General features: G+C 36.6%; 1 protein-coding gene across 11 annotated transcripts in view; it reads left to right on the top strand.

Moving 5' to 3' along the window:
• ABA3 (molybdenum cofactor sulfurase (LOS5) (ABA3)) overlaps nucleotides 1–13,037 on the top strand; it is an 83,705-nt gene that overhangs the window by 50,037 nt on the left and 20,631 nt on the right. For 10 of the 11 annotated variants that reach the window (XR_015171339.1, XR_015171338.1, XR_015171342.1 and 7 more), the window contains 4 exons: nucleotides 1,615–1,698; nucleotides 9,347–9,411; nucleotides 9,759–9,910; nucleotides 11,204–11,436. Coding sequence is in view for 6 of the 11 variants with exons in the window: in XM_086421153.1 (XP_086277279.1) it covers nucleotides 1,615–1,698; nucleotides 9,347–9,411; nucleotides 9,759–9,910; nucleotides 11,204–11,436 (534 nt within the window). In the remaining 5 variants the exon portion in view is untranslated. Of the gene's footprint in view, nucleotides 1–1,614; nucleotides 1,699–9,346; nucleotides 9,412–9,758; nucleotides 9,911–11,203; nucleotides 11,437–11,532; nucleotides 11,665–13,037 lie in introns of all 11 variants that reach the window. The other variant, XR_015171341.1, reaches the window with a different exon arrangement.

Below are 13,037 nucleotides of genomic sequence, written 5' to 3'. Positions count from 1 at the left end.
GCAAAGGATCATTTTTAGTCGTGGTTGCGTGTATACCCTCATGTAATGAAGTCTCAAAAGGATTTTAGTTTGTTGGTGCTAGTGCAGGCATGGGTTAAAATCTCGTTTCGATGTAGTGTTTTGGTTTTTGAAAAAATTGAAACGATACTGAAACCTTCTATACATTAAGAACATTAAATTAACCTTCTGAAGGTCTTTCATAGAAAACTATGGTGAAGGGGCATATCATCAGCTTGAAAACACATGGTTTCTCAAATATTTACTAAAGTATGGGTTTTTTATCTAAATAACTCCAGTCTTCAAGAGAAGACTAAAGTCAAGGGCTTGTAATTGTAAAACATAGGGTTTTCTCAGAAAATGAGAAAAGAAAAAAAAACTGAAGAATAATAGGAAGAAGAAGAGAGGTAGACAAAGAAGGAAACCTCAATCAATGAATCCGGCGACCTCACCCAGGTACCTCTTTCTCTCCCTTGTCCTTCTTTTTCTCTGATTTTCTAGAAAACCCACTGAAACTGGGCATTTTTTCTGTTTGAAGCATGTTTCGTCTCCGGATCTGGAAAAACTGAAACATTTTATACGAAATGAGTCGAGATTTGAACCAAGAGTGCTGGTAACTTTTGTTGTTTTTTTAATGTAGTAGAAGATGGTAGTTGTTGCTTGTGTGATCTTTTAAAGCATGCGGATCTTCTTCGACCTATTTTGGCCTACGCAATTTTGATAGAAGTTGTTTTCAAGGTATTTCTCAATATTTGAAGTGGGGTGATTTCAATAGAGGGATTTTTCTCTCAGTTTTTGGTGGTGCGATTTCAGCAAAAATGTTCTCTCAGTTTTGGAGGTTTTTCGCCTATCATAGTTGTAAGGAATTAGCATCGGGAAGATTTTCTGTTAGTAGAAAATCAATAAAGATTTTCTATTAGAAGAGAGGAATTTGAAGGTTCTAAATGGGGAGAGAGACGAATTCAATTGAATTAATAGAACAGGTGACCATAGACTGAATGGAATGAAACAGGGTTCATTCAGCCAACTCCAAAATTTTGGGATTAGGCTTTGATGTTGATGATACTGTATTTTCCATGATCTGTTGGACATTCTGATTTTTTGGAATAGAATTTCAGTTTTTAGTAGGCTACCATTCTCAATCAGATTTTTGTTATATAGATATTTAATTTTCCAGTTATGATTTGCAAACATTTTAGTGTCCTACAATCCATCTGATTAATCTGGAGTCAGTTACTAACTCATAAACATCAGCCTCCTCTTAAATTGGGCCATGGTGTCTTTCCTCAATTTGAATGCTTACTTTGCTTTCTTTTATTCTCTGCTTGGTTAATGCTTTTCTTCTATTTTATTCTCAGCTTTTATTGTGAAGTCTCATAACAATATTCTGTTATCAACAACAATCTCAATTTTCCCGAACTTCTTACAGTGATATTCCCTATATTTCTTTCCTTTTCTCCTATTTGTTATGCTTATCTCAAAACATAAATGCGTTTGATAGATTTTTAGATGCTACTGATAGAACACCAACATCATCTAATTCTCAGTCATCACATTGCACATTACATCTTCATTATTACATAAAATTCAGGCTTTAAGGAATCTTTTCAACTGCAGGTGTTTATCTGAAGTCCATTGCTGTCTACCCAATAAAATCATGTGCAGGATTCTGTGTGGATAGGTGGCCTCTAAGCCCCACTGGTAGGCTTCCATTTTCTCTCAACATAGGATATTTCTTTCTTCAAAGTGAACAACTTAACAAATCTTCATCATAGTTATGGTATTCAATCATTTTTTTTAATAAAAAAAATCTCCACAAGCTAAGCTATGGGTTTAGGTGGACCCCAACATGTGACATTGAAAGAAACAAAAATTTCAATCAAGGATATATGCACCCATATAGGTATGATCATTTAGGAAATTGGTGGGATGAAGACAAATTTTCCCTACAGAAGAACAAAACTTCTTAAAAATATGCAACCTTATTTGTGTCACTTAATGCAAAAGAAAATGACAGTTCAAAACAAGACTAGACTCTCAGTAGCTCATACGTAAAAGACATGCAACCAAGGCATTCCACAGCATGGTTGATGTAATGCACTAATAGCGTTGAATCACTGACCACCTTTGCCCATCTAAAACTATGATCCATTGCCACTTCAAGGCCTTTTTGAATTGCGTGAGATCATAGCGCACAATGTTTAAAAGACAGCATCTTATATCACAGTGATTCTGTGAAGGGAAATTTTATTCTTCCCAACAAAGATTATCCTATTTTGCTGTTTAAAAGTATCTACTTAACCCTTAAAGAAGCTGCAAGGACATGTTGGGACACAATCCCACACCAAAGATTTTTCTATTGCCTAAATTAATGGCTAGACTAGATATCGCCTCGAAGCAAACTAAGACGCCTCTATGGTACGTACCTTACTTGCTCAACGGAATCATCTAAGAAGAAAATTTTATCATCCGCACATTGCAAATGAGAATCCATGGGACCCTCCGCCCTTACTTTGAACCTAAACATTGCCTCAATGTGGGTTGCTCTCAACAACATTCAACTTAACACTTCAGCCACAATGACAAACAAGAAAGAAAAGGGGGGTCTCCTTGTCTTATCCCTCTCAAGCTCTTGAATTGACCAGTCGGGCTTCTGTTTACTAGAATGGAAAATGACTAAGAAGAGACATTTCATAATCCATTTTTCTCCTAAGGACATCTAACGTTTGACTGCAGAAGTAGTTCTTCCTCCAATTAACCACATGTTTTTTTGCATTGCTTCATACTCATTCAGTGATAGAATGTGAGCTTTGTTTTGGTGTTGAGCACCATGACCTCTAGCTTCCATCGTTACAATCCATAAATGACAGGAACAAATCTATTATGTAATGAATTTAATGCACACGTTTCTCGTGTCACCATGACACTCAAATTATTAACAAAGGACTAGAGAACGAACAAGCTAAAATGGTTCGTTAATCAATCTGCAAACTCACCACCCAGGCCAACGAAGATCAATCTGTTGATTGACAATAGAATAAATCTCAAATTACAAAATGATTCCAAGCTTCTTAAATTGTCCGGCCATGCTCATTATATAGATGGGCTTATATTCCGAATTTCGTAATAATGAATAAGCTTAAATCAAAAATAAAATTGACAGAAACATGGAAAATTGTTTGGTCGGGGGGGGGGGGGGTAATATAGTTGATTTCCAACAAAGTCTCCCAATTTCCTGCAACTATTTGAAGATTATTTCCAGTGTGTAAGTTCATCCCAGGGTAGAGAAGTTAGAAATCCTAGGTACCAAGTTCCAATTCCACAAGCTCTAATTTAGCAATTTTTTTATATGAGTTTTGTTACTCCCCATGCATTGCCCCCCCCCCCCAACAATAATCTCATTTATTAACTTTGACGCAGTTCTTTGCATCTAAACACATGCTCCATGTTGGCTGCCCTGTGGTCCATTGATTTTGGACAACCCTTTTCATATGCTATCTGCCCCTATATTGCTTTGAGAAGAATTATAGAAAGATAATTGTCAAGTCTCATTATGAGAACTTGGCAGATATATATATATTAATAAAAGGATGAATGGACAAACGCCTTTACATGTAAATAACAGAAGAGAAAAACATAAAAAATAGTAACAAAAATATTATTGTTTCGAATACTCCCCCTCAAGCTGGGGTAAAGATATCAACTTAGCCCAGTTTGACAAAATAAGAGTTAGTGACGGAAGGACCAACAGACTTTGTAAGCATATCAACAAGTAGTTCTGAAGAAGACACAAAGACTATTTGAAGAGCAATATATCGAACTTTCTCCCTGAGAAAGTGAACATCAACCTCTATATGCTTGGTTCTTTCGTGAAGAACTGAGTTAGAAGCAAGCATGATAATAGACTTATTATCACAAAACAGAGTTGAAGAACCAGAGATTGGAAAACCTACCTCTATCAACAAAGATCTAAGCCAAATAAACTCACAAGTGCCAAGGGCCATAGCACGATACTCAGCTTTAGCAAAAGAATGGGAAACCACACTCTGTTTCTTACTTTTTCACGAGATCAGGTTATCACCTTGAAAAGTACAGAAATCAGAGGTAGATCTCCTATCTGTAAAAGAACCAACATAATCAATATCAATAAAGCAGGATAAAAATGGTTGGGTAGTAGAAGAGTAAAAAAGCTCAAGACCAAGACGAGACTTAAAATAGCGAAGGATACGATAAACAACATAAAGATGAGAGGTCTGCGGGACATGCATGAACTGATTGACCACACTAGCCACAAAGGTCAAATCCGATCTTGTGTTAGTTAAATAAATCAGGTGGCCTACGAGTCTTTGATGCGAAGAATGGTCAGATAATAGATCACCAGCTTCTGCATGAAGACAATGATTCTGATACATAGGAAGGAGACAGGATGACAATCAAGTATATCAGTGTCTTGAAGAAGATCCAATGTGTATTTGCAATGTGATAGCAAAATACCACGACGAGATCGGGTCACTTCTATCCCCAAAAAGTATTTGAGGGAACCTAAGTCCTTAACCTCAAAACACAACTCAAAAGCATCTTAACGTTGTCAATCCACTGTACATCTCCAATCACTATAATATCATCCACATAAACTAAAACAATGGTGTAACGACCATCTACTCATCGACATACATAACAAGTATGATCTGAGTGTCATCTGGAAAACTCCATAGATAAATGATCTTAAAAAACTGTTATACCAGGGTCGCAGAGACTACTTCAGGCCATATAGAGATTTGAGAAGACGACATACTTTCCTAGAAAACTCCCCTTGAAAACGAAACCTAGGAGGAGGGTCCATACATATAACCTCAGTCAGATCACCATTCAGAAAGACATTCTTCACATCAAGCTGGTGAAGAGGCCATAAATGACAAGCAGCTAAAGAGGAGGTGGACAGTAGAAAGTTTAGCTACAGGAGCAAATGTAGCACCAAAATCCTTTCTTGGAATCTACGTAAATCCCTTAGCAACTAGGCGGGCCTTGTATCGATCGACAGTGCCATCCACGAGATATTTGACAGTGAATACCCATTTACAACCAACGGTACGCTCCTCAGAGGGAAGGGGAACAAATTCTCAAATGTGATTCTTCTACAAAGCATCCATCTCAACAATTATGGATCCAGTCCACTTAGGATCTCACAAAGCCTTTAATATAGACTGAGGACTCGAATAGAATTAGTGGCAGCAAGGTAGGCTTGATAAGAAGGAGAAAGTCTCTGATAGGAAACAAACTGGGCAATAAGATGATCAGTAACACACCCCCGCTTACCTTTACGAAGTGCAACTTGTAAGTGAGAGTCACAAATAGATGGAATAGGAAGTATAAAAGGGAGTATACTTGAGTCCACGGATGAAGTTGGCAAGGTTGGAAAGGGACGAGGGCGACGAGAGTAGACCTTCAGAGGCGGCAAAGATGAATGTGGACACTGCAAAGGAAGAGAATCATGTATAGAAGATGAAGATGTAGAGAAAAACGGAGAGGGTAGCACTGTAGGGGAGGAATCTTGCAAAGAGGAAGAGTCATGCAAAGAAGATGTAGCATGAAAAAAATGTACATTTTCAGAAAATGTGACATCCAAAGAATAAATTACACAATGAGAAAGGGGATTATAATAGCGATACCCCTTTGACATAGAAGAGTAACCCATGAAAACACAACAAATGGCTTTTTTATCTAATTTTGTGCAATGAGGAGTCCTTTCCTTAACAAAACAAGTATACCCAAAGACTCTGGGTGTAATGGTGAAGAGAGTGCTATCAGGTCGAAGAACATGAAAGGGTACCTATCCCCCTAAGGTGAGATTCAGAATGCTGCAGTTAAGGAGAAAAGTCGTAGTAAGGACTATCATATTCCAATATAACTTGGGAACATGCACCCCTCGTAGAAAATAGTGTACAATGCTCATAAGGTGGCAATTATTGCGTTCCGCCACCCCATTATGTTCAGGTGTGTAGGGACAAGTCAACTGGTGAAGCATACCATACTCATGAAAATGAGATCGAATCCCATCACAAATATATTTCCCTCCAGACCTAAGAGATTTAACAGTGATGTTGTATTGAATTGAATCATTTTCAAAAAATTAACAAAAATAGGAAGCACCTCAAAACAAGAACACATTAAATAAATCCAAGTACAACGTAAGTAGTCAACAATAAATGTAACATAATATCTATGACTATTAAAAATAGTAACATGGGAAGACCCTAACACATCAAAATCAACTAAATCAAATATTGTATTAAACCGATGCATGTGAGGAATATAAGAACTATGTGTGTGTTTAGAAAGCTTACATAGAGCATTGAAACTTGTGTCCAATACAAGAAGTTTTTAAAACAGGAAATAAAAAACATAAGTGTGAAAATTAACATATCCTAAGCGAAGCATGCCATAAATCTAAAATCTGAAAAGAAACGTGTGGCTCCTAGAAAGAGGAAGCACAGAAGTTGGAACAACGATAGATTGAGGTCCAAACAGGTACAGTCCAACCCTTTCACACCTCTTGCCAAAAATCTTCTCAAAGTTAGGTCTTGAAAAATACAGTGAGCAGGAAAAAAAGTTACAGAGCAATTTAAAGATTTGGTAATACTACTCATAGACAAAAGGTTAAGAGATAGGTGAGGAACATGAGGCACATAATCAAGGGAAACACCAGACTGTGGATAGGTGTAAGGGATCCATCAACAAGGCGAACCTCCTTATAAGTAGCAGGTATATTGGAAGAAGTAAAATGGCTAAACTCACCGGTTGTGTGATCAAATGCACCAAAATCAATTATGCAAGTCAATGGAGCAGAGCTAGACTGAGAGATATGAAATGCAGTGGATGTATATGGAGGCGTGGTAATTGAGACTACGGGAAAGATGAGTATGAGCCTGGATTTGATCTCGTACAATAGTGGCAATCTAGGTCTAGAGTTATTACAGATTAATAGTGCCAAGAGAAGCAGAGGGATCAGTAAGAGGAATTGGAGATGATTCCACAGTAGTAGCACGAGGAGCAGAATGCCCCAAAGATGGAGTGGCAGAAGATCTCAACAGATGAGGATAGAGCTGAAAACAACAAGCCTTCTAATGGTCAATCTTCCCACGATGACTGCAAGTAAGACCACTTCCTTTACCATGACCACGGTCTCCATGGCAACTACTCCCAGATCTTTGGGGACAAGAGTACAAATAACCCTAATTTGCTACTAGAACCATTTGATCTGTAGTCGGAGCAGAGAGAATACTAAGAGCTTGAGAGTGAACAATACCACAATGCTCATCACTATTAATGGTCACAAATGTCTCAAACAAAGAGAGCAAAGAGTTGGTGTTAAGAATCTGGGTCTGAAGTGCCTCAAACTCAGGATGTAAACCCATGAGAAATTGTTATATCTGATGTCGAGAAATCCTTTTAACCACATACCCAGCTTCTTCTACAAACAACTCATTCATAGACTCATAATGAGAGAGCTCCTCCCATCGAGACTGAAGAAAACCAAAGTAATCAGTTACACTTTGAGTCCCTTGGGTAGCCTAGACTGTCTTATAAAGCTCATAAATCCTTGAGTCATTCCTGGCATGCACAAATTTGGGATCTAGTTTTCCCTCTACTACCCAAATAAAAATGCACAAACCAAGACCGAGACGAAGATTGACAATTCCGACCATCTTAATAGGGCAATGGTAATACGCTGAGCTGAGAAATTTGCCCCAAGAGTCATGTTAGAATCCTTAGGCTCTGGATTTGTCGTCATTGCTCGCTAGGAAAGAAGTAATTTTGGTTTGAAGGGAGATCTCCCGTAATATTAACCCAAGGTGAAGAAACCATAGGTAGAAGGAGGGCAGCAACATTGTCGCAAGTCTCTCACAGCCCAAACAGCAGTCCTAAAGTTGTCGCTAGTCTTTAGACGATCCAACAAATCAGTTGCAACACATAGACAGCAGTTCTACTGTTGTCGGCAACCCACGCAGCAATTAGAAGCATCCCAAACAACAAATCAGCAGTCCTACTGCTATCGCAAATCTTCAGGGAGTCCAACAAATATGTCGCAAACTCTCACAAGCAGTCCAACTGTTGTCACACTCCTTCACAAGCTCACACAGGCAATCCAACTGCTGTCGCACTTCACAAAGTCCTATAGATCTATCACAAGCCTTCACAAGGTCCAACAGACCTATCACATTCCTTGACAAGCAGTTTTACTGCTGTCACACACCTTCACAAGGTTCAATAGATCCATCGCAAGCCCTCAAACAGCAGTTATGCTGTCGCAACTCCTCAAACAGCCTGCTACTGTTATCACAACTCTTCAAACAGTAGTTATTCTGCTGTCGCAGGTATCCTCAACCCCCATAAACCTATTGCAAGCAGCAGGTAGCACTTCTACAGGCTATTCGCAGGAAGAATCCCAGCGCAGGTAAAAAACAACTCCATCAACCTATGAAAGATATAAACCCTATTGTAGGGTAGAAGCATAGTGCAGAAGATATTATTGCAGCATGTGAAAAATATGATAGAATCCCCATCGCAACATGGGAACAAGGGAAGAAGAAAAAAGCCCCCAAAGGGGAGACCTTCTAACAAAGTTCCTACTAGGATATTAGGTCTCAAAAATCTAGGGTTGTTGATGGAGGGAGGAAGAAGAAGAGAAAAGGAGATAGGAGATTTCAAGATCCCACGAATCAAAGAGGGGAACCCAAAGGGGGTCGATGGGTCCTCTAGGCTTTGATACTAAGAAGAATTGTAGAATGATAATTGTCAAGTCTCATTATGAGAACTTGGCAGATATACATATTAATAAAAGGATGAATGGACGTAAATGCCCTTACATGTAAATAACAAAAGAGAAAAACATAAGAGATAATAACAAAAACATTATTGTTTCCAATACTTTTAACCCATGAAGCAATATGATATGGGTCCAAGATCAAATGACTTGATACGGGGTTATCGTGGTGCCATATTATCGTCCCTAAAGCTATGGACGAGGATTTAAGAATAGAACCTCCCGGATAGAGCAAAGAGAAGGAATGGCTTCATCTTGGAAGGCATAACTTGTTTGGGTCATATTTAGATAAGCCTTGCAAACTCTTGAACAATGTGTCAAAAGTTACTAGATATCCTCTATTCAGTGCCTAATTTTGTATTATGTATTATGCAAGAGTTCTTTCTTAAAACTTATTACACTTCCATCACTGTTTTTAATATTTTCAAGGGAATTGTATCTTTTGATGAAATGTTGTACCATCATTATGGTAGTGATCCACATAAAATCATATTATATATATTTTTTGTTCTATTATTTGTGTAGGCTTGCAACATGATCGTGAATGGCTTCTTAAAAGCCCAAGTGGTGAAGTTCTTACCCAAAAGAAGGTAGTCTATGTGTTAGAATGCATTAGTTATCAAATTTATTGTTTACAAACTAGTGCATATTTAAACATGCTTTTAAAATTCCAACTGTTTTATTGGTACAAATTTCACAATTTTTTAAAGTATTTCAGTCAGTTTGGCAACCCCATTTAATTGGGACAAGGCAATGTTACCAATGATGAAATTGCTTATGAATTGTGATGGCATTGACCATGCCAATTCTGATCACATTTTTTTTATAAGAAAATATTTTCTTCTGACTATCTATTCCTTTACTCGGCAAAATCTTCCTATCCATCCATCAAAAAGATTGTAAAGCTGTCTCATGTCAGTTGTATTTTGTTTTGCAGGTTCCAGAAATGTGTCTTATTTCTACCTTTATTGATCTCACTCGAGGAATACTGTTTGTAGAGTCACCACGATGTGAGTTAAAGCTACAGATTAATCTTGAATCAGCTCCATGTTATGAAGCAAAGGAAGAAATACAATTACAATCCCAAAGGTGAGCATTTACAGACTTGTCTGCACATTGTACGTGCTCCTTATTCTTTTTTCCTTGAATATATCATGTCTTCAGTTAATGACTTGTATTTGGATTGGTGTCAATCAAGGTTAGTTGAGCTTTACAAATGAGCATCCATATTTCTATTTTAGACATTGAAAATATTTTGATTACATTGAATCTAGTTTATATCCTGAAGATCTCTTCTTCTTTTTTCACACCTTTTAACAAAATCCATTTGTCATTTTTCAAATGGTACGTAAGACCAAATTTCTTTAGATTTAATGAGTAATTTTGTTTGTTCACTCCAATTTTTATAACTTCAAAGAATCTTACATAACTATGTCATTTCTCATATTTTGATAATTTATGAATTGCTAAAGCAATGATGGAAACTCAGTAATAAATCATCATACTATGATAAATAAATAAAATCATTGAAATAAGAAAGCAAGATCAACAACATTTAGTACAAAAGACACATGTATCAAAGATTACGACTTACACAATAATTTTAATAATCATATCATTTAAGTACTTGAAACCAATAAAACAAATTGCATATGACATTAGGAGGTCATTTTCCCTAATAACCTTTGACCTTACTTCACTTCTTTCTTCTTTTCTCTTTATGGATTTATCTTCAGTTAAATCAGAATTTTTATGATGGAAATTAGATTATAACTGTAATTAGCCAATTCGTGTTTCACATATTCAAATTATATGTAGTAGGGAGTGTTTCAATATTATTAATACATTCATATATCAACTTTCATACATTATTTATGATCATTTCAATAATAAAAATATTTTGCAGAAATGAAAATATTCAGTGGTTTTTCCATTTAAAAACTCGTGGAAATGAAATATTTCGGCATGTGCTATAAAAATACGTGGAAATTTTTACCGGTGGAAATCATTTCTAGATTATTAATCCAAGATTGAGAAATCATATTAGAAAACTTCTTTCTTTCAGGCCATTGTTGAATATAGTTAATTTTTAACATGAAAAGAGCATCGAAACGCTCACTGAAAAAATAAGTTGGCATTCAGGAATTGGATTTTTCTCTTTCAAAGATGGTCAGGGATCATATCCATCATCAGCTTTCGATAATGTTTTTGTTTCACTTGTAATGAAGTTATTCTCTTTGATTAGATGAACTAGTTAAAAATTAATTTGTACCTTCAATTTATCATTTCTGAAGTGCCGCCAACTAGGGATGTTTATCTATTCTTAATTGTTGAGAGGTTATTCATAGTATGACAATGTAATTGATTTTATTTTTAATTTAGATATGAAGTGCAGAGTTATGATAGTGAAGTCAACCTTTGGTTTACCACCGCCATTGGTCATCGTTGCACTTTACTAAGATGTTTTGCTCCTGAATATCGCCATTGCATGAACAAAAGTGGCAGTATAGGCATGTGTAGAGATGTTGGAAGCAAATTGAATTTTGTGAATGAAGCCCAGTTCTTACTAATTTCTGAGGAGAGTATCTCTGACTTGAACAGCAGGCTAATCTCAAGTATGCTTCTTTATTATACTCCTTTTAATATTTTTAATCTTTGTCCATAGGTTCAAGTCTCTGCTCAACCATGCAAGTTATTGTCTCATATTTCAGTTCAAAAAGATAATGGATTAAATACCTCCTTGGTTGCGTTTTTGGAAAATAAGATGGAGAACGGCCAAATTTAGATAATGTGTATTGGGTACAATGTTCAAAATGTGGACTATGAGGTGGGATAATCTGAAGGTCAGATTTATCACTCTCTTAAGATTCCAAAGCATATAACGGAAATTTTTATTTAGACCATTTAACTACCAGTCACTCATTTTTTCTCGATGAAGAGGACATTGTACCTCATGTTTTGAGTCGCCTGTCCATGCAAGCACTATTGTGATTGTGCAGTCATGTGTTCATGATTGAGACCGTGGCTTTATGTTCAATTAATACTTTATTTAGTTGGTTGCTTTGTTAAAAGGGACTTATAGTGATTTCCTTTATTGGTTTAGTTAAAATAGGAAATTGTTTCAAAATAGGAAGCCTTTTGAAGAGGCAACTTTTCAGTCTCCTTTGATTAGTATAAGATTTTAAATACTTCGAATGGGGAGACAAGAGTATAGCATGCATCATTCTCTATATTTAATTAGAACTTCATTTCTTTTGCTGCTTTGCTCAAAAGAGACCTATTTTGATGGAGGAATTTATTATTTTAAGTAATTCCTATGTTATAAATACAAAAAAAAATAAATAAATAAATTCACTTTCTTGTGTCTTGAAGAATTTTTGAGGGTCTTACTTTTAGGAGGGTGGCTAGGGTTATGTTTTGGGAAAGAAATCTTGAGGGAGGGATATAAAAGAACCTTGAGAGTTCTATCATTCCACCTTTTTATGATAATTGAATATTAATTATCTTCCTCTAGAGTCCTAAACAGGCGACACTCGCAAAGAATACCATTCCCAAGCTTGTGCCAAATTATTAGCACCGCACCATGGTTCAAACATCCAAGTTTCGTGTCATTTTGGAATGTTTCCAGTTGAACGAGATTGGAGTGAAACATTGACCCTGAAACTGAAACATCCAATGTTTCGGCAATATTTTGGATTGTCTCAAAATATTCCATGAGGAACATTCATAGGTACATGTATGCCAAATGGTAGGGTCCGGTATGGAATGAACTTATAATGATGGAGGGCCCCAATTCTTCATTAGAGGGGACATCAAACCAAGGGCCTCCATCCTTGGATAGATAGAGAGGGAGGATAGGTTGTAGCTTACTACGTTATAAACACCATTACTAATTTTGAGAGCATAGTGGGATGTTCTCTCTACTGATTTTGCTAGACAGTTATAACTTAGATTAATTATGTGGTGGTGGACAGATTCCCCAAAATGGCCCATTTCACCCCGCTCACAAAATATTGTCAAATTGTTGTACAATGCTTTTGGCTCACCAAGGTTTCTGTCTAAAATAAGACACATTTTTTGTCATTAAGAGGTATACAAGGAAAACAATTAGGAGATTCTAAGAAAAATACACAAAAATAGATGTCTAATTGCCCTAGAGCGATCACTCTGATCCAAAAGCGATCGCTCTGATCTAAGAGCGATTGACAAAAACTGT

This window comes from Akebia trifoliata, chromosome 13, assembly GCF_017979445.1.
Source record: "Akebia trifoliata isolate Shusen 1 chromosome 13, ASM1797944v1, whole genome shotgun sequence".
NCBI classification, from domain to species: Eukaryota; Viridiplantae; Streptophyta; class Magnoliopsida; order Ranunculales; family Lardizabalaceae; genus Akebia; species Akebia trifoliata.
Note: the sequence above shows the minus strand (reverse complement) of the source record. Positions and strands in the feature narration are given on the sequence as shown.